The 22,137-nt window shown below is 41.5% G+C and overlaps 1 protein-coding gene across 15 annotated transcripts in view; it reads left to right on the top strand.

Annotated features, from left to right (window-relative positions):
* Positions 1 to 22,137, top strand: part of JAKMIP3 (Janus kinase and microtubule interacting protein 3) — a 2,072,678-nt gene that overhangs the window by 1,553,782 nt on the left and 496,759 nt on the right. For 10 of the 15 annotated variants that reach the window (XM_069611426.1, XM_069611425.1, XM_069611424.1 and 7 more), the window contains 4 exons: positions 13,284 to 13,382; positions 16,762 to 16,860; positions 16,948 to 17,007; positions 17,650 to 17,715. In XM_069611426.1, the coding sequence (XP_069467527.1) occupies positions 13,284 to 13,382; positions 16,762 to 16,860; positions 16,948 to 17,007; positions 17,650 to 17,715 (324 nt within the window). The remainder of the gene's footprint in view (positions 1 to 13,283; positions 13,383 to 16,761; positions 16,861 to 16,947; positions 17,008 to 17,649; positions 17,716 to 22,137) is intronic. The other 5 variants (XM_069611432.1, XM_069611431.1, XM_069611429.1 and 2 more) reach the window with 1 other exon arrangement.

Raw genomic sequence — 22,137 nt, 5'->3', positions numbered from 1 at the left:
TTAGTGCCAGGTCATTGCCATCAGGTTGCAGCAACTGGGAAGACTCATGAGTGTGACGTAAGAAGACATTTCGAATCTAAGAACTCCCACATACATGGCAATAGAAGGGAAAGTAATTGTTTAGGTTAACTTAGACACAAGGAAGTGGTTAATAGACTGGTTGTTGAAAGCCTCTTTAGGGAGGACAGCAAGGTTTGTTTAAGCAGATCTAACATATTGGCACTTTTTAAGGATGTCTGAAACTTGGGACACAGTAACACTAAAAATATGGATAGGGTTGATTTTCCAGATTGAGTTTGCGCTGAATGTGCGATTTTGGATATAAAATTGCGTCTGGTTTATGAGTCAATACTAGAGGAAGGTGTTCATTTAAGGCAGTAAGGTTATGACATTATGACCCACTATGACTGTGACCTGGTGATTGAGAATGAAATGACATCATGGTCTTAGTTCATAATGTTAAAGAAAATGCTAGGGAAGTTACGTTTGTGAAAGAAGTGAAGGAGTCCAACTTAGAACAGAAAGATTGGTCATGGATGTCCTCGGCTTTACATAATTTGGGTAATCAGCAATGTTCAAGTGTACAAATGAAACTTCAGTAATATCCCTAAGCTGAAGCTAATGTCTTCCAACACGAGAGGTAAGACACAATTGTTTACTAATCCTGATTTAGCATCTAAAATAAGATCTTATGGTGTGATTATGCTTTAGGAATCATGGTTATGAAGTTTTTCTGATTTATCTGGGTTTGTTGTTTGTGTACAATCCGCTCGAAAGGGTGTTAGGGGTCGTCCTTCCGGTGGTCAGTTAACTGCAATTAAGTCTGAAATTGATATGAAAGTGGGCAGCATGTGGCCGTCTGTTTTAGGTGCTTTTGGTGTTGAAGTCAGGCTGCGGGTAAATGGTTGTGAGAGATCTGTCTTGTTAGTAAACCTTTACTGGCATGAAGGAGTTCTCCCTCTAGACTGCTTTTTGGACGATCTCTCAGCTTACATTGTCTTGTGGGTTCATAACCATGCGGACGGGTCAATCTTGGTGGCCGTTAGCCTCAACTCCCAATATTTATCATTGGGCGTTGATGAGGAATTCGGATTTTTAATCTGCAATGAGAATCGTCAACCCAAGGTGGTCATTGGAGGGAAATGTTTAACATGCTTGTCTTCTGTGGGGTTAAGAATGTTGAAAGATGCTCTTACAGGTGACATCCCATCACAAACCACTTGGGATCGCGGTCATAGTAACTTTGTTTTGTATTACATATTTACGAGATGCATTTTTGTTTGACCGTTGTGTCTACTTTACGGTCAATTCAACATCTTTGAGTGACCACGATATGTCATGTGTTGAGTTAGCAATAAATCTGAGATCCCCAATGAGTACTGCTCCGGTGAACCTGGGGATCAATCCGGGCAGACTTACACTTAAGTGGAGAGAGGGGCTGATTGGATGTTTTAACCTTGTAATGGCAGAGTTGATGCAAAGGTGCACCCATGAGTGGAAACTTTCTACTTTTAACATATGCAAGTTGTAGGGGTCTGTCGCTGCACTGATGGGTGACATTGCCTGTGCAGCAAATCAGACTAATAATAGGATCTCTAGGGGGAAGGCTCATCCTCATGTTTTTAACCAGTCAGTTGCCGCAGCCGAGAGGGACATGAGTTTTAAAATCAGAAATCAAAAGGCTTGGATTAAGTTTAGATGACAGGGTATCTATGGTTAATAAAGTCAAGAAAAATTTCAAAAATTGGGTGAAGCATCATCGTTCTGTTTTACTTCAATATGATGCAAAACATATGCTCACAATTCTTAAAAACAGAAGTAATTTTGAGTTTTGGGAATTAGTTAATGCTATGGAGACTTACCATGCTACTTGCCAGGTGAATTGTGTGGCTGAGGCAGCGTGGGTTAACCATTTTGAGGCTCTTTATTCAGCCTATTATGGGGCAGATGTTTCTGATCTTGGTGCGGCTGTAGGTAACTTAACAAATTAAAAAATTGACATTTCTATTGAATGGATTCAAGAAGTGATTATTCATAGTAGAGTCTCTAGGGCACCTGGGCCAAATTATCTGTCTAACAAATTGTTTAAAGGCGAGTCTGTCACATGGGGCATCATTTTAAGTATACTTTTTAAAGAAATAGTGGTATTTGAACAGTTTCCAGATATTTGCCGTATTTCCTACGTAATTCCTATTTATAAGAGGGGTTCAAGACCGAACCAAAAAAACTATCGCCCAACCTCCATCATGGATGCTGATAGTAAGGTCTTCGCATCCCTCTTATTGTTCCATCTTGAAGAATGTATAGGTCGCCTGAGTAAGTTGCCAAACCAGGTTTGGAAACGTCATAGCACCTCGATTAATGGTTCAAGTGTCAAATATCTTCGAGAGTTGTCATCGTCTGCTATTTACTAATCAGTGTTTGTGGTCTGTAAGGATATTTGGCGTGTTACAGCACAGAGTACAGCACTACTGCACAGGTAGCAATTTTTTTTTAATGCAGCACCACCACATGGGTGTGGTGCATTGCTATATGTGTTGCCAGAGTAACATGGACATATAAGTAAAGACAGGCTATTCAGTCAAAAACGATTTTTACATATAAAATGCAAATCTATTTTTACAGTTAAAAGCACACATGTGCACATTCAAAAATGCACACTATTTTTTTTACCTGAAATGCCTATGTTGCAAGAGACACATTTGAAAATTAATAACTAACCTTATTAATAGCTAACCTGACTAATAAAACTTCATTTAACATAACCCACTAATAAAAATGTGTCTCCACTGCAGAATTAGGCTTACTCTGAAAGTGAACTTTTAAACACACATTCATTTTTTTTTCTCTGCTGCCCTTACCACATAACTACAGTAACTGTAGAAATGAGCCATTGTGTAGTGAGGGAGGAGATGGCATGATTGATTCTGATTGGAGCAGCGTCATAGCAAGTATCATGCTAGAGGCTGTGATTAGAGTTTTGCTGGGGAAGCTTGAGGAGAGGGGGAGAACAATCGAGATCTTGCAGAGCTGGGAGAAGGACCTGTTTCCTGGCTGAAGCATTCCTGCTGCAAAAGCTGAGAATTCCAGGCGATAACCCCGGTTTGAGAACGGCAGACGCTTGTTTTCACTGGGGTTAATCTTCAAGGGAGCCAAATTCAGAAAGAGAATAGCCGGAGAAAACTCATGCTGAACAGATAAGGTAATTACAGAAGTGTGGGAGCTGTGCGAAAGTGTGCGAAACTGTTCAGTCATTGTATTCGAGGGAGTCCCAGTCCCTTATCAGCATATTTAATGTTACCAATTGAATATATTCTCGCAGTTCTCTGTTCATTTTATCACAAATAATGTTTTACCATTTCATTTATTTCTGTAAAAAAAGGTTAAACTGTGTTTAAAGGAAATTTCTATAATACAAAAATATCTGAAAACAGATAGCTAGTGTGTATTATTTCTCTCTTTCATTTTGTATGGGAAAAGGTTTAAACGTGGGTAGATTTTTAAACAGTGCAATTGTCATTTTAAAACAGATGTGTGCATGATTATATTCAGTATGGACAGTTGTAAGTGACTGTTTGTAGCATAGCTTGTTGGAGGTACATGAGCCAACGGGAAGAGAGACTCTCTGGACATAGTTCCATACCGTATATAAGGTAGTGGAAATTACCACAAAAATACCACAATAGCCCATGGTGGCACACAACACTAACACTGAAAATGTGGTATCCCTAAAATGTAGGCCTGAGGTCTCTCTAGTGATCAAGAACAATCTAGATAAAAAACAAGGGATGTTGGATATTGGGGCCACAAATAAACCAACCACTATACCAACCAACCACGCAAATTATCGCGCACATTATCTAAATAGGTCTGAATTCTGAAATAATGCAATGTATTATTGTTATGTGTGATCCAATATGAATACAGAGAGTGATTATTGCTAAAGGTATTTTGGCGGTAAGAAAATACTGCAAAGCCCCAAATATCCACAAAATACCCAACATATTTACGGTGCATTGGCCGGGAAAGTGATCATAGAGTACCTACTGGGCGTGGCAAGCGTGTCTCACACTGCCATTTGCACATTAAAGAGAACCCATTTTAAAATAGCAGTGTGCCACTAAAAACGAATTTCAGAATGTCACAAAGGGAAACCACATTTTCAGACCTAGTGCAATATTTAGAGGCAAAGTTGTTTGCACATGGGACATGGTCGTCGAACAGCACCTTAGAATGGCGTGACCGCATTCAGGGTGAGGTGCAGAAAGAAAAACTAGACAATATTTTTGCAGAAGGCAGCATAATTCAGGTCTGCCTTACAAGATTATTGAATGCAGCCGATAAAAGTGCAGATAAAGACTGTTTAATACAGCAATGCGGCAAAATATGGTTTATTTTGAATAAGTCCCTGCGAATGCAGGAGAATGATACCCAGCTAATTAACAGGTTAAAGACTGAATTAGATGGGGCAAGTAAAAATCAGGAAATGTTAAGAGCAGAATTGGATGTATGCCAAAAAGACATGCAATTAAAATGCAGAGACTTTGATGCTCAGTTATCCAAAAGCAAGAAACAATTTGAGGATAGTGAGCAAGAATTGGTACACTTAAAAGCCTTAGTGGACCACATTAGACAGGATAAAGATGAGGTTGTTTCAGAAATGCAGATTTTACAAAAAGAACATTGTGAAAAAGAATGTGATCTCCAGAGTGCAGAACAAGAAATGATTAAAATGATTCAAGAAAGAGACAAGAGAAATAAAGAGTTCAATGAATGCCAAATGCAAATGTGCGACATGCAGGAGGTGATTAATAAGATGAGTGATGAAAACAACTATTTGCAAAATGAAGCAAACAGACTCCTTAAAAAGTGTAAGGACTTAGAACAGCAAATGTGCATTCCCAGGTCCCAGGAGAGGCGGCAGGGTACCACATTCAATGGAGTGGAGGTGAATTCTAGCTCTGCCCAAAGAGCTAGTGCTCCAGTGACTGGGCGGGTGACTGAACTTGGTTGCAGCGCCATTGGGGGATTTGATACTCCCATTGGAGGCAGCCACCAATCTCATACACCTGAAAACAGGATTGAATCACAAAATAGTGCAATTCCATGCATTGCAACAAGTAGCCCCATAAAAATAATGAAATCCATTAAAGCCCTGATCAAACCATTTAAAAAGGGAGGTGAATGCTGCATTGAGGATCACTTAGAAGCGGTGCATGACATTTTTAAAGCACTCCAGATACCTAAGGAACAGTACAGACAATATTTTCATTTAACTTTAGATGCCCCGACGGCCAGCATCATAAGGGGATTAAATGAGCAGCAGAATATGACCTGGTTGGAGTTTGAAAAAGAAATTAGGCGTCATTTTTCTCCTTTTCAGTCATTGCAGGAGGCAAAGAAAGTCGCTTACACAATTACTGCTGGACCTAATACATCCCCTCGCCAATTTTTACAAGACTTAAAAGAGCATTTTCTCGCTTTGATGTATCTTTTGACCCAAATTCCAATGAGTTTAAAACTGCATACTTCTATGGGCTACAGAAAGACATCGGCCCTCATTACGACCCTGGCGGAAATCGCGGTGCAAAATGCACCATGGAGCACGGCGGAAAGCTGCCGATAGCGCCATGGGGGTTGGCGGATTTGCCACCCCATTCCGACCTTGGCGGGGCGGTAAATCCCCATCCCCCATTTTACCCTTCCCCATTCCCATTTTTGCCCCATAGGGTATAATGGGAGTGGGGAAGGCGTTAATTACGCCACCGTAAAATACGGTGGCGTAATTAACAACAAGGTCCCGTAGCGCCATGGATTTCTCCGCCCGGAAAAACCAGGCGGAAAACGCTCCATGGCGCTACGGGAACTCGTAGTAGGGCGGACGGGTCCGCCGCGAATAACGCTGGCGTAAACCCACTCCGCCAGGGTCGTAATGAGGCCCATCATATCCCAATTGGTCCGTGAATTTGGCCGTGACAAGTCCCTTGAATGGATTGTACATCAAAGCACAAAACTATATGAGGTTTGGAAACGTCATAGCACCTCGATTAATGGTTCAAGTGTCAAATATCTTCGAGAGTTGTCATCGTCTGCTATTTACTAATCAGTGTTTGTGGTCTCAACGGACTTGTCTGCTGCCTTTGATAAAGTCAATTGCTTACACTTGTGGTCTGAACTGGCTAAGTGGGGCATACCTGATGGTCTGCTAAGACTTCTAATTAGCCTACATGATGTCAGAAGCTCCCTTCTTTCTCACCTTTTTATCCTTGTTGGCGTTGTTCCGGGATGTGGCTTCTTTCTTTTTCACCGACCGTGACTTGTATAAGCTGGAACGTGAGTCCTCGGGTTCCAGCGTGGAAGCCGGCTGCCAAGCCGGTAGCGTGCGAATATCCGGGAACAATGTCAATTAATCCAGGAAGGCAGATAACGAAAGGTAAGGAATAGAAAGAGGGGGGGGTTCCAGGAGTGAAGGAAGGTAGAATGCACGATAAACAGAGAGTAAACTCGAACACGTCTAGTAACCCGTAGGGGTAGAGTTGAGACGTGCAGAGCCGCTGCAGCATGGCGGTTTTCTAGGAAGCTGGCGAGAGCACGCAAAGGCTAGACCGCTGCAGTTCTGTTTCGGCTGCCATTTTAGATGGGTTGCAGAGTTAATGCTGTGGTGCATCAAGGACCATGAAGTCCAGAAAGGTCGAACTCGGCCATTCATGACAGCATACCTCCTCCTGAGCCCGGACCCACCTGGTTTGCCTGGGTGTATTCGATGAAACCTTTGTAGTAGATGAGGAGCATTCATGTTAGAAACTTGTTCCCATGTACGCTCACTAGGGGGATAGCCTTTCCACTCCACCAAGTATTGTAGTTGGCCTCGTCTATACCTGGAATCACATATCCTGGAGACCTCAAATTCGACCTGATCGTTGATGAGCACAGGATTAGGTCTAGGAACTGTCTGATTGGACTGTACATATGCCTTCAATAAGGAGGTGTGAAAGACCGGATGAATTTGTTTCCAGGAGTCTGGGTGCTGAAGTTGATATGCCACTGGGTTAATGATTTCTTTGATGGTGAAGGGCCCGTAATTCTTGGGAGCAAGTTTGTTGGGTCGTAGATGTCGAGGAAGGAGTCTGGAGGATAACCAGACTTCATCCCCTATTGAATAAGAAGGGCTTGGTCTTTGCTTAGCGTCTGCATATTGTTTAACAGCTATCCTGGCTTTTTCCAGGTGTTCTTTAGCATCCTTGTGGCCGTTCACCAATTTTTCAATCCAGGTATCAACTGCAGGTACCAGGGTAGGATGTGGCAAAATTGATGATAAAACCGAAGGATGGAATCCTTGACTGCAGAAAAAAGGACTTGTCTTGATGGCCGAATGATATGAATTGTTGTAAGCGAATTCAGCTACCGGAATCAGTAGTGACCAATCATCCTGGACCTTGCTAGCAAAACAGCAGAGATATTGCTCTAAAGTATGGTTGGTTCTTTCTGTGATCCCGTTGCTTTGAGGATGATATCCTGAAGACAATGCTCGCTGAATACCTAGTATTTGACAGAGGTGTTTCCAGAACTGGGATATGTACTGGGGACCTCTGACAGAGATGATCTTGGATGGTAATCCATGAAGTCTAAATATGTGTTCAATAAGGGCAATTTGAACAGTGGTGTGAAATGAGCTGTATGGGTAAACAAGTCAATTGTAACCATTATGGTTGTATATCCCCGGGATGGTGGTAATTCCACAATAAAATCTGTAGCGATGAACTCCCAAGGACGTGTTGGTAATGTAAATTGATGCAGAAGACCGGCAGGTTTTTTATTGTCGTGTTTGTTTTGATTGCAAACAGCACAGGATTGAATGTAGGCCTTTATGTCAGTGATCATTCTTGGCCACCAAAATTGTCTCTGTATGAGCTGAAGGGTAGTAGTGATGCCTCGATGTCCTGAAAGAAAGGTATCATGACAGAGATTCATGACTTTATTTCAGTCCTTGTGTAGGAATGACCAGTCGTTGATCCTTGAAGAGATAACCATCCTTAGTATTCAAGTTCCAATGATTATTCTGGGTGTATTCCTTCCAGAGATCTGAGGAAGGAGTATGGGCATGGATGTCTTCCAGGAGGGAAATAGCTTGTGCCACAAAAACAGTTTTTGGAAACATCTTGGGAAATGCCCTGACCTCCACAGATTCGTAATCATGGCGTATGGACAAGGCGTCAGCAACAATGTTATTGATTCCGGGAAGGTGGTTGATCTGAAACTGGTACTGCGCAAAAAAAGAAGGCCCAACAGGCCTGGCGACTGTTTCTGCACTTCAGGGATTGTAACACTTCTAAGTTCCGATGATCTGTTCGTACTTGTACTGGATATTTAGCTCCCAGGAGTAATTGACGCCAATCAGTGAATGCTTGTCGGATGGCCAGAAGCTCTTTCTCCAGGACCGAGTAATGACATTCACTTGGGGTCAAAGTACGGGATAGATAGGCAATTGGATGTTCCATCTTGTCCTCAAATTCTTGTTTTAGGACTGCCCCAATAGCATAGTCAGAAGCATCGGTTTCCACCAGGAAGATTCGATCTATGTCGGGTTGGGCTAGGATAGGACCTTCAGTGAACTTTCTTTTTAGATGTTGGAAGGCCTTCTCTTGTTCTGTAGACCAAACAGATGGTATATCCTTCTTTAAAAGATCCACGATGGGTTGTACAATTGCAGAAAATGTAGGAATGAATTTTCTGTAAAAGTTTGCAAGTCCCAAGAAGGATTGCATTTGCTTCACAGTGGTAGGCGCCGGCCACGAGAGTATGGAATCTATCTTGCCAGGGTTCATTCCAATTCCTTTAGGACTGAGCACAAAACCCAGGTAGTGAACGGTTTGAGTAGGGAATAAACATTTTTCAGGTTTGGCCAGGAGTTTATTTTCTTGTAATCGCTGTAGAACTGCCTTAACATGTTCTTCATGAATCTGAGGGTCTTTAGAATAAATCAATATGTCATCCAGGTATACAATAACAAAAAGGAACAACATATCCGAGAACACTCTGTCCATGAACCGTTGGAATACCGCAGGAGTGTTGGCCAGACCGAAGGGCATGACCAAATACTCGAAGTGGCCGAAGGGAGTTCTAAAGGCCGTCTTCCATTCATCACCCTCCTTAATTCTAATGAGATGGTAAGCACTCCTAAGGTCGAGTTTGATGAATGTAAGAGCTCCTCGAACGGCCTCCAGAATATCTGAAATTAGTGGTAATGGATAAAGGTCCTCTTGACGGTACATTGATTAAGACCACAGTAGTCCAAACAAGGTCGTAACTCCCTTGTGTTTTTCTTTGGAACAAAAAACAAGGACGCACCTGTGGGAGACTTTGAAGTCTGGATGGTTCCATTTGCTATATTGGTATCCAGGTACTCACGTAGGGCCTTCTTTTCAGGCTCGGATAATATAAACATTCTCCCAAATGGAATCACAGCAGAAGAGTCTGTTTCAATGGCGCAATCCTCAGGTCTTTGGGGTGGAAGAGCTTGAACAATGTCTGTTGAAAACACATCAGAAAATGCCTGGTAAGTTTCCGGTACTTGGATAATGTTGGACACACTCAAGGAGGATGGTTCATGGTTCTGAGAATTTACTAGAGGGATCTGGGATGTGTCCTGACATAAACAGTGTGACATACAAAACTCAGAGGCAAGGAACAAGGAACCTGCAGTCCAGTTGATGTAAGGGTTGTGCTTCTGTAACCAGGACATGCCTAGTACCATGGGATAGTGGGCAGCCTTTATGATGTCAAACCGTATTCTTTCCTGGTGGTTGTTTATTGACAATTGCAGTTCCCTTGTTTGGTGAGTAATAGGACCTGAAGACAAAGGTCTTCAGTCGATTCCCTCCACGGGTTGTATCACTTCTTTGAGCTCTCTCGGAATCCCATGAGCGATGGCCCATTCATGATCAATGAAGATCCCCATGGCACCGCAGTCCACGAGAGCCAGGATGGGAAAGGATTAATTCTCTGTAGTTGTCAGTACAGTTTGTAGAAGTACTAAGGTGTTCTGTCCAGGAGTATTCAAGGAAGGAATGGATGCGGAGCAGGCATCTCTCTCCCGAAGCTGTGCTCCGTTTAGGATCGCGAGCTGGCGTTTCCCGAATGCCGGGGTGGTGCTATAGGACATTCACTAACCAAATGTTTGTCAGAGGCACAGTACATGCAGAGACCAGTATCGATTCTTCGGAGCATTTCTTGTGGAGAAATTGGCCCCCTAAAGGCACCTAGTTGCATGGGTTCCGGATCAGGGGTTCGTGGAGCAATGGTCTCTTTGGTGGTTAAGTATTCAGTAGCTGTTTTTGGGGAGGTTTTCGCCTTTCTTTTTTCAGCCTTTCTCTCCTGGATCCTGAAATATATCTGCAAGGAAAGATCCATAAGGGCCTGGAAGGTTCCTGGACGAGCCACTCTGGCTAGCTCATCCTTAACTTCATCGTTTAAACCTCTTCGGAAGAGAGTCAAACTGGCTTCTTGCGCCCAATCTGCTTCTTTGGCTAGCTGCTTGAAGCGCGTGACGTAAGAGAGCATGTCCTGAATCCCTTGTTTAAATTCAAGAAGTCTTTCTTGTGCGCTGTAGACAAGCTCAGGTCGATCGAACATGGCTTTTGGGGCAGCCACAAATCCTTCGTAGTCATCCAAAAGCTGATCTCAAGAATTAACCAAGGGAGTAGCCCAGGTTAATGCATTACCCGTTAAGTAGGATAACATGAATCCAACCTTTGCTCGTGGTGTAGAAAAAGAGTAGGGTTTGAAAGTGAAGTGCACTAAGCATGAATCAAGGAAGGAACATAGGGACCTAGAAGATCCATCATACTTATCCACAACTACGCCAAGCAGAACGCTTTCCTTGACTGCGGAATCCCGGGATAGGACCAGCCATTTTAAGGTTGCATTTTCGGCTTTACGATTTTGAACCTCGGTAGTTAATTCTTGCATACCTCTCATGAGGTCTTGGACTGCCGCTTCCATATCAGTTTCCGTATCAGGTTCTGGGCGTCTCAATCTGTCAGAAGCGCCCTTCTTTCTCACCTTTTTATCCTTGTTGGCGTTCTTCCGGGATGTGGCTTCTTTCTTTTTCACCGACCGTGACTTGTATAAGCTGGAACGCGAGTCCACGGGTTCCAGCGTGGAAGCCGGCTGCCAAGCCGGTAGCATTCGAATATCCAGGAACAATGTCAATTAATCCAGGAAGGAAGATAACGAAAGGTAAGGAATAGAAAGGGGGGGTTCCAGGAGAGAAGGAAGGTAGAAAGCACGATAAACAGAGAGCGAACTCGAACACGTCTAGTAACTCGTAGGCGTAGAGTTGAGACACGCGGAGCCGCTGGGGCGTGCCAGTTTTCTAGGAAGCTGGCGAGTGCACGCAAAGGCTAGACCACTGCAGTTCTGTGTCGGCGGCCATTTTGGATGGGTTGCAGAGTTAATGCCACGGTGCATCAAGGACCATGAAGTCCAGAAAGGTCGAACTCGGCCATTCATGACACATAACAACTCTGTTATCCAAGTACTTCTAAATCAAGAGGGCTCCCTTTCTCAAGGAATTGAAACAAAATTTGGCTTGAGCCACGGATGCATATTGGCTCCCATGCCTCTTTAATTTATATGTCTCAGATGTGGGGGAATGGAATATGTTAGTCCAGCCTCTGTTGTTCCACTTAATATTGGTAATACACATTTTCTATGGGTAGCATATGCCTATGACTTCTTACTTTTTAATTGCACCCACATTAGTTTGCAGAGACTGCTCTTTGCCTTTCAGGGATTTGCTAATGGGAAATTATAGAAAATAAACCCTGCAAAGACTAAGGTCCTTCAAATTTCAAAACAGTTGTAGAAAGGTCCGGTTTACGTGGTTTTAAAATTATGAACTTTTAGCATCTCCTGACGGATTAATATACCTTGGCTATCCATTATTCTGTCAATCACAGAAAACCAACATCATGGGTAATTTGGCTCGCAGAGCCAATGCACTGGCTAATTAAATGATTAGAGTAAATAAGAAATATGGTAGATTCTCATTGAATCCTTTATGAGGGAAAAGCTGTTCCCAGAATTTTATATGGGGTGGAATTATTTAGACCCTGGGCCCTGGATACACTTGACCGACTGGAACCCATGATTTGGCGTAAAGCCCTGAGTGTCCCGCCTGCGGTTTCCCTCCCAGCAATCTGATATGAATTGGGACTCAGGTCTTTGCAAGTAAGAGTTAAATGATCACTTTTAACATTATATCGGAGCGTATTATCTTCAGTTTTTAACTCTATTTATGAAGATATCGCTGGCGTATTGGCCTTCACTAATGTAACCACTCTCAACTTTTAAAAATCAATGCAAGTGTGTACTTCTAGAGTGTGGGAAAGATTGTAAGGACATTCTATCAAATCCTGTGGGGGTGAAAAATGCTCTATACACACTGAATTGGTGCAATACCGTTGACATATTTCATGGGTATGTGTCTTTGAATGATTTGAAGCAGGAGCATAAGAAGTGTGGTGAACCTGCTCCATTTCTGATTATCTTTCCTAATCGCTACTCTAGGGAGGATGTTACTTGCTTCAGGTGGAATTTGTTGCCAACCAAAGAAATATAGCTTGGATCATACTGCTGTTTTTGAGGATGTATTTGAAACAGTGAAGCTTTTGTTAGTCTTTTGCAACTATTTGAATGCTATTAGTTTAGACATTTATTTGAGGGGAACAATTTTACTGACTGAACTGTTTTGGGATCTATGTTTGAGCGTTTGATCCGTTCCAATTTGTTTGGCTGTTTTAGTTTGTTTTTAAAGTTTGAAGCTCACTTAACTGGATATAATTTAAAGAATGATTTTACCATTTTTTTAATGTTGCTATATGATGCCTGTGTATTTTATTTTTCTGAGATGTTGTACTATATTTTATACATTTGTATCAGTAATATAGCTGTATTTACCATATACAATAATACAATAACATCTTAAAATTACTTTTTTACTAGGCAATATACATTAGGGATTCTGATTCATGATTACAAAACGCGTAAAAAACAGTCAAAGACATGTTAATGCGAATAAGCACCTTTATTTTAAGCTACTATTTTAGCTCTTAAGCTATTTGTGTTGTGTGCTACATAAATGGTTATTAGTATTATTCATGTAACCTTTGAAGAAAGAATATACTATGTTGAGTTCACATAATTTAACTTACAACGACGTTGCAATGTTAGGAGTAATCACTGACACGCAGTAATTCTTTTTCCTTTTTTTTTCGTAACAGATAAAACAAATGGAAACCGAGGAGGCACGGCTCAAGCATGACGTTCAAGATGTCAAAGACCAAAATGAACTTTTGGAGTTCCGAATTCTGGAGCTTGAAGTAAGGAGCTAGTTAGAGGGGAGGTTTTGCCATCCTGCATGAGAAAATGTTTGGGAGACAAAAATGTGTAAGTGACCGACACCAGCCCTTTAAAGTATCCTGTTGGTGTGAAGTGCAGTTTTCATCAGGTTTCGATTGGACCTTTTCCTTTCCAAATGAGTTTGTAGAGAGTCTAATGAGGGAACAATTCTTCTTCAAATGATGATGAATGGAAACAGGAGAGGCAGTTACAGTGCTCCCCAGTCATGGAAGCACTCCAAGAATAAATTAAAACAATCTGCTCATTTTCATCTTATTTCCAGAATGTTTGAAAGCAGGTGGGCTTTGTTGCATATGGTATTTTAGGATGGCTCTGTCTTGCCCCCAACAGACATTTTCTCAGTGAGTGAAAAGCAGACTCTAATGTTCTGACCTGCTAAAATGGCTTCAAACATGCTCTCTTTCAATCCCTGCCATAAAGTCTACATTGCGATCCTACAGATTAAATAGTTGATTGTATAATAGTTTCTGTTTGCTTGTCCTCAGGCATTGATGTGTCATATGTTACAATTACCCATGCCAATGAGTCTCATTGTATTAACTTTGCAATGTTGGCAGATGGGCACCCGCTACACCTCTGCATCTGCAGTCAATCCTATGGATTAGAGGTTAAACTTGAACATCTGCAGCAGGTCATTAAGCTACTGACGGTCTTGTCTATTTCAAAAGAATACTCTACCAAAAAAGAACAAATGTCTGCCATACCGGAAGGTGGTAAATGTGTGCAAAATGGAAGAAACATGTTCTCCTTCAATCCCTGCCGTGAAATCTACAATGCGATCCTACAGATTAAATAGTTGATGGTATCTTGACGATAAGTGTAGCGTCCTTTTAGCACAAATTTCACTGTTGTTGTACAGCAACTAATGTCATGCACATCCTTCTCTATGATGTGGCAGCAGAAATATAGTACTTCTATAACAACCTAATACTGCTCAGTGACTTACATTTCTGGTTCTCTTTGTTCTATGCTGGAATATCTGGATAATATTCACCAGGGAGTATGGTTGATAGATACTGGCCAGCTCCTGCTGTATCAATGAATACGTCCTTGTCGTGCCCCAGACTTACCATACAGCAAACGAGTCTCAATGTGGACATTGTGACCCAATACAGACATCACACATTACAAGACCCCGTTCATATAATGAAATGCACTTGTGTATTTTTTCAGTTACCAACATTTTGGTAGCAAGCCAGGACAAAATGCTTTTTGCCCAGATACGGACAGACAAATCCCCAAATCTGCCTAAGTCAGAATATCACATTTTCGGCTGATTCATAATTTTGATGATACTAGGATAAGCTCAAGTGTTTCATATCAAATTGTACAATTTATTGGTGGTGGATCAATATTATTGGCTGTTTTTTCCAAACATTTAAACAATCACAGGTGACTATCCTTCATCTACCATGGGAACAACTGTTCTTGCCCTTCCTGGCCCCTCTCCCTGCACTAGCCTAGCTGGGCCTGCACCCTTGTAGCCCTTCCAGCCCCTTGCCTTGCACTTAGCTCATGGACCTTCCTTCCCCTGCACTCTGTGCTTTCCCCTGCCTCTGTCCACCTGGCCTCCCCTGGCACTGGCCTTTTCTCTCTGGCCCTTCCGCCCTGACCTGCACTTGCCCCGTCCCCTTCCCCTGCCCTTCTCTTTTCTGCACTTCTCTTTACTACACTTGCAAGATCTGAATGTCACAAGGCCTAGTAGGATCGTTTTGGTTTGTGCCGCCTGTTCCCCCACTCTCTTGTCTTGTTGCGCCTTGAAACACATTGCGTATAGGCACATTAGAAATACCCAATAAATAAATAAAATAAACAGTAAAGACTGTCATGATACATTTTTCTCATTTCCAAAATGCCCTTAATACATGATCTATGTCCATATGCAGCAAATAAAAGCCATACTTGTTGATTTTTGGCTGAAAAAGGCTGCACCTGCAAGTTCGGCTTTTTGTTTGTGGCCTGCCCTCCATCCCTTTCGGATGGGGGGGTTCCCCCTGCTCACCCCTCCACTTTGCGGCCCCAACCATTTGCCCACTCTTTGCCCACCCGCCCCACTTAGCTGATGAGCTCTCACCCATGCCATGCCGCATACAGGCCTACGTACGGGAGGCAGCCTTATGTTTCCGGCCTTCGACGTGTAGGCCTTCAGGTGGCATGGCCTACGCACTGCAAATGTGAATTTTATTTCTTACAGTGTTTGCATCCCACATCTGGGCTTCTTTTACTTGTCAGTTGTTATTGGAATCACTATAACGAGGGCATTGGATGAAACTCAATTGTTGCATGAGTCTGAGATTCCAATAACTTTAATTTTAACAAAAGAATCATATCCTCTTTTCAGTAATTTAACATAGAAGCACATATTCTGGGTGATACTCTCCCAGACTCCTTGCCAGTCACTGAGTTATCCCATAGTCAACATTAAAGTTCAGTGTCTACATTTGACTTACATTTGGCAGCACTTGGTGGTAAACATTGTGCACCTTCCGCTGATAGAGCTGGGGGTGTTTTCAGTTAACAAAATCTGTTATCTACTTGCCAATTGGACTGGATAAATGTGGATGTCAGTATATGTATGTATGTTAAGAACTCTACGGTTTCATCCAAATGCATGTTGCATGCTTGGTGAGTGGCAAATTTCTGAGCGAATTGATTTAGATACATTCATAAAATATGCGAGAAATAAAACCCAATTACCAGCAAAAAAAGCTCTTTTCTTATGAGCTGCTGATATTCAAACCCAGATATTGACATTCTGTCCTGTAATTATGTCAAGTGCAAGGCTCAATAAGTAAAGCAAAATGTTGATGGACAGTGGATATACATTCTGTGTTCCTCTAATCAGAATTTAAAATAGAATTGTACTTGGATGATGTACACAATGTGGGGACCTTCCTTTACAATAACAGATATTAATATTGTGTGTTTGCCAACTTTACGAAACTTTGCCAATTACAAACTATTTTTAAATTAGTCACTTACTAATGCAATTCATTATTTAATGTCGTTTCAGTACAATTTGTTTGGAACTCCATCCAGTGTTGCCACTTTGGAAAGCTTGAGATTGTTAACTGTATCGGGAACCTCCATAATCATGTTTTTTAAAATGTGCTTTTCTCCTCAGAATTGTTGCTATGCGTTGATGATCTAAATGGAAAAGTTGACAGTTACACCAAAGTTAACACAAAATGTTCCTGACTCGCATGTACCAATTGTAAAAAGGTTTTGAGAAACTGGAACGAATGTTTGCAGAATGGTTACTACTCGACATTTTGCATTGGCGTTACCAAGCAAACTATGTGCCTTTATGATTTGTTTACAATAATATTTGCCTTTCAGGAGAGGGAAAGAAGATCTCCCGCCATTAACTTCCACCACATTCCCTTTCCCGAGGGAAAGAGTCCTCTCCAGGTGTACTGCGAGGCAGAAGGTGTCATGGTAAGTTCCACAGTTGTTTCATATCATTGACCCAAAATAGCCTGCGTCCTGACTTTATCTTCTCTGCATTTACTGTTCCATTGCTAGGATATTATAGTGGCAGAGCTGATGAAAAAACTGGACATCTTAGGGGATAACGCCGTAAGTGTATGTTCCTTTTCTAAATTGTATGTGATTTTAGCAAAACTATACCTATAAATGCATGACGCTAGGCTTGCTATTAATGCAATTCCTCTGATGCCACTCCAACGATAGGGCAAAGACAGCAGTCTGCCAATGAGCACAATGCTGACGTTCCATTTATTGGTGAGGTATGAAGAGGCTACCACTTTCTCATAATTTGAGCTTTGTGTGTGTATGTTATAATAACGCAACAATAAAGTAGAGGAAAGAAAACTGAAATTGCAAACATGATCTACACATACATGGAAAGATGCATGCAATAGCTGTTCGTGTACTCTTTAATATGGTAGAATAGATATCGGCCCTAGTTGTGTTCTTTCAGAAATGCAACTTTGTTTTTATAATTGTTTTAGTTAACACATGTTTGTAGCCTTTCAGTTACGTAGTACAACATAAACTTTTTCAGGGCATAACATGTTACAGGATGAATATATATTTCTCAGGGTGGTCCTCACTGTGAGTAATATAGGGCTGTGTATCATGGATTAGCGATATTTAGTGCATAGTTAATTGTCCGTCAAGCATTAACACATTTAAAGTCGCATAGTAATCATAACTCTATCAGCGTTACGTTCTACTCATTGTGTGAATTTGTTTTGGATGCAGAATTTGACCAATGAAGAACAGGTGGTCATCATACAAGCCAGAACAGTTTTGACTTTGGCTGAAAAGGTGAGCAATTGCAGCTAATGATGCATATGAGTATGCTATATTTTCGATGCATACTTCTTCTCTTGCCATTGACTGAATATTTTGGTAGAGCGCTATATAAGACAGTTGGACAGTGGTTTGTTTATTTATTTATGTTGAAGTCCTTTTATAGCGCTACAACATACCTGATAGCTCTCGTTCGCATCTTGGATGGGCCTTGGCCCGAGGTTGATGAGGGATGCATTGGAGAATGAATGAAGCAATGGGTCATTCAATGCATTCCATCCTCTGCTGCAGAAGGTGAACAGCAAGTTCAAGATGTCTCACCATTGCTGACATTAGTGTCCCCTTACTGGTCAGCAAGGATTTGGTTCTATGGCCTCCTTCTGCTGACTGAGGAGGGTATCATACTCTTGTATCTAGACCAGGACCTATCGTACCAGCAAGGGGGCATGTTTCTCCATCCCTGCCCTCAGTAGCTACTTAGTAACCTGGAGCCCTGTGAATTAACCTTGGGTAATTTAGGTTTATATCAAGAAAACCTGAAAATCATCCAAGCTGCTAGGAAACCATCCGCCTGGTCTCAGTATAAGAGCAAGTAGAGTCACCCCTGCCACTGCGTTCTAGGTATGAGCTTAAACCCTCATTCATGTCAGCGGGATTATGTGTGATGATTCTCATCTCATCTTGCTCAGGTCGGCGTGCACATCGACACAAGCACAACTGGCTGCCATATGGGCATACAGAAGTTCACATTACTTCATTCTATCCTCAGCAAAACTGATAGTCAAAACATGGGAATGTTTAAACATTTTTCTCCACATAGGAGGCCTCATCCTATTTGTGACCTGGACATGGTTCTTTCCACATTATGTCACAAACTTTCAATCATATGGCCTTGGTGCACATCACGTTAGTTACACAGAAGTTAGTGCTTGTTGTTGCACTCGCCCCAGGCAGAAGTTTCAGTGAAAGACAGGATTTTTCTCTTATTGAGCTTTTCACTGTGTTACTCAAGGACAAAGTGCTGTTACGGACACATGCCTTATCTTCCCACATTAATCAGGAGGTTTTTCTCCTAACCTTCTTTTGATCCCCATTTTCAAGGGCCAAGGACACCCTTCAATGTCTGAATGTAAGAAGGGATCTGACATTCTACCTATCTCATACCAAGGACTTTCGCAAATCAAAAGCTCTATATGTGACCTTTGGTGTGACATCTCTGAGTCATCAAGCATCAAAACATATCAAAACCTGTACTGCATGGCGCATGGTTGCAGCAATTCTTGAAGATTACAAGACACAGAATAAAACATCTTCCTGTGGCTTGCATACTCAGTAAGAGAATCGGCCACAGCACTTGCTTTCTATTGATAGGCGCCATTGGAAGTGATCAGCAGAGCAACTTCCTGGTCTACTCCGACTGCATTCTATGGGTATTACTGCATGGACACTAGCTCCCACTCTGATGCTACTTTCAGCAAATTGGCATCCTGTGCCCAATGCGGGGGGTGGAGGGGGAACCCAGGCATTATGGAGGAATGGGGACAATGGACTAAGAGTACATTAGTCACTATGGGGAGTTACCTTGCTTTTCTCTTTAGTCCAAACCAGCCGATTCACACTGTCCGAACCACACACAAAGTTTGGGAAGCTCATTTGGCAAGAAATGCGCAACCTTTGTTTGGATTGGTTTGTAGCTGAATATGCTCACCCAGGGTTAGTTATCTGCAAGCCACTTGAGATGGTCCACTTATTGTTGGGGAGGCCACTACCATTTGTGACTCACTTAGTGGGCAACCCATTGATCTGCAGCATTGACCAGCTTTGTGTCAATGAGATATTGTTGCAATTCCATCATAATCCTCCAAGATGTGTTGCAACATGTAGATGTTGTAAAACCCATCATAGATACCACTTTGTGCCCACAAATGCAACCATTCAAATCTTCTTTTCTGCAGTTATCCAGGTTTTCTAACTTAAACTCTTTAATAAAGTAATCTCTTGGATGCCAAGTCCCATTTGCACAAATACCTCTCTCGTGCTAACTTATTTGTGTTGTACACTCTCACTAAAGCCAAGAATTGGTTCACTTCCAATCTGATGAACGCAACTGAGTAATCAGGATGGTTTAGCCCACTAGCTGACCTTGCGCATAGTGCATGACAAACTGAATGAGGCCAATCAGATTATTCTGCTCTGTTACTGTTAGTATTTGTCATGAAAAGCTGTGCTCTGCATAGGTTTATCTGCATTTTACAGAAACATGTTTCTCTTTTTCAAGATGATTTACAGAACTGGTTGCAGGGCCCGGCTATGATTAAAACAATTCAGGCCATCATATAAGCAAAATGCTCTTCTTAGGTTCCTGTTATTTCTGCAGCCGCAATTGATAACATTGATCATATCTTTCAAACTACATCTGCGGTTTGAATTATTCCTGCTCTAGACCCCCTTCTATAGTACAGTATTGTGGCCTCCCTACACCCATGGGCACATGTTCTTTTTATGATGACACTTACAGAGCTCTCTTTTGCACGCCTGGTATTTGTATGTTCGTTGGCAGTAAGGGCCCTGCATTACAGGGGCATACTGTAACACCTGATACGAGTCAATGGTTGCATAGTTCGGCTATTATCACTGTCCCCACTGTACCATGGCATTCCTGGTATGGCCATGGCAGTTCTAGTTCATCCATTGCTGTGTTTACCAGCAGGCCATCCACATAAGGGCTATTCTCTCTAATCATTTCAAAATGGCAGTGTTTTCTGTAAGTCGATTCAAATTGATCTGCAGGCTTGTCAAGCTTCAGTTCTGCATTTTAATGATCTTGCCAATTTTATTATCTATCACAGTTGATATCTTTTTTTTCTTTGAAAACTCAGGTTTACCCCATATGCTTCCCTTGTTTTGACTAAATGCTGCCCAACGGCCATTCCCTTAAATATGTTCTTTGGCTTACTGGCATTGGGGGCGGTCTGGCCTTCATTTTAAATATACTATTGCTGTTCAACTCATATATTTAAAAAGGTATTCCTTCTGTGAATGGATAGCTATTTCATTACATTGCACTTGCCAGTGTACTCATGTATTTCACCCAATGTATCAGCCTCCTGGCTGCCATTCTGCATTGCTGCATCATTTTTCTGATTTCCTTTGTTTGGTTTTGTTTTGTATTACAAGTGACTCATTTTGGGACAGATTCATGTAATTGTATCTGCAATAACTTCCTTATGTCTTTCACTTTAAAATATTGAGTACATACAATAATAATAATAATAATAATAATAATAATAATAATAATAATAATAATAATAATAATAACAATGATCATTTAGTCTCCTTCCACACTGACAAAAGTGGGAACATTTTTGACCATGTGTTTACAATATCATCTAAACTCAGCTGTAGCTCTACCATTCAATTTGAGCGGAAAGACCATCTTCTAGTTCCATTCCAGTCTCATTGTGCTATTGAGCCTGATTCATGGAAGTGTTTTATAATGTTGCAATCCCATAGGAAAACGTTCCATGAATCAGGCCCATTGTATATTGCCATGGTCTCTACAAGCCACAGTATGTCGGAAGTCAAAACCTTTCTTCTGTTACAGAGCAAAAATGGTGTGACATGACCTCTTCTCTAGTTAACAATGAATACAATACCAGCAATGCAGAAAACTGTTTTGATGTTTTTAATTTCAGCTTTAAGTTGATACTTAATTTATCGGCCCCTCTAAGACAAAAATGCCTTAATATTAAATTAAATACACTAACATTTGGTTCTCACAAGATCTTGCAATCAGCACGCACCATATGTGTGAACTTGAAGCAAATAGTGTAAAACCCAATGTCTGGTCTTATTAAATCAATCTGTGAAGGATCGGAAATACTGTCAATTAGCTGTTTCCAAAGCAAAATCAAGTTTCTATCAAAGTCGCATTCTGGATGCTGTAAACAAATCGCACACTTCCAATTCTGCTGCGGTAAACCATCTTCCTCCCCTGCAGTATACATTTTATTTGCAATCTGGGCTTCAATCAATGAATGTATTCTTTACCAAAAAAACCTTGAAAATACAATCAGGACCTAAATCTAAGTTAGAATAGAATGACACCCCTCTTCTCCGCCTGTTATTCCTCTGTGGGATTCTTTTGATCTACTTGATCATTCATCTATTTTAGTTCTCTTTAGTGCTTAAAACCATGATGATTATATGATGATGACATAATTCCTGCAAAGCTTATCAAACAATTTTCTAAAAGTTTTGCTAAACCAATATTGAGGATTCTTAATGATTCCCTTTGGAAAAATCTGAGTCCTGGCCCTGCTGAGTTAAGCAACTTTCAGCCTATTCCAAGTCTTTCCATTTCAGGAAAACCTATTGAGAAATATGCAGCTACTCAATATCTGTCCCATGTTGAAGCCAATAGTCTTCTCTCATCAA

The sequence above is a fragment of the Ambystoma mexicanum genome, chromosome 8 (genome assembly GCF_040938575.1).
Source record: "Ambystoma mexicanum isolate Mex_15411 chromosome 8, UKY_AmexF1_1, whole genome shotgun sequence".
Classification (NCBI taxonomy): domain Eukaryota; kingdom Metazoa; phylum Chordata; class Amphibia; order Caudata; family Ambystomatidae; genus Ambystoma; species Ambystoma mexicanum.
Note: the sequence above shows the minus strand (reverse complement) of the source record. Positions and strands in the feature narration are given on the sequence as shown.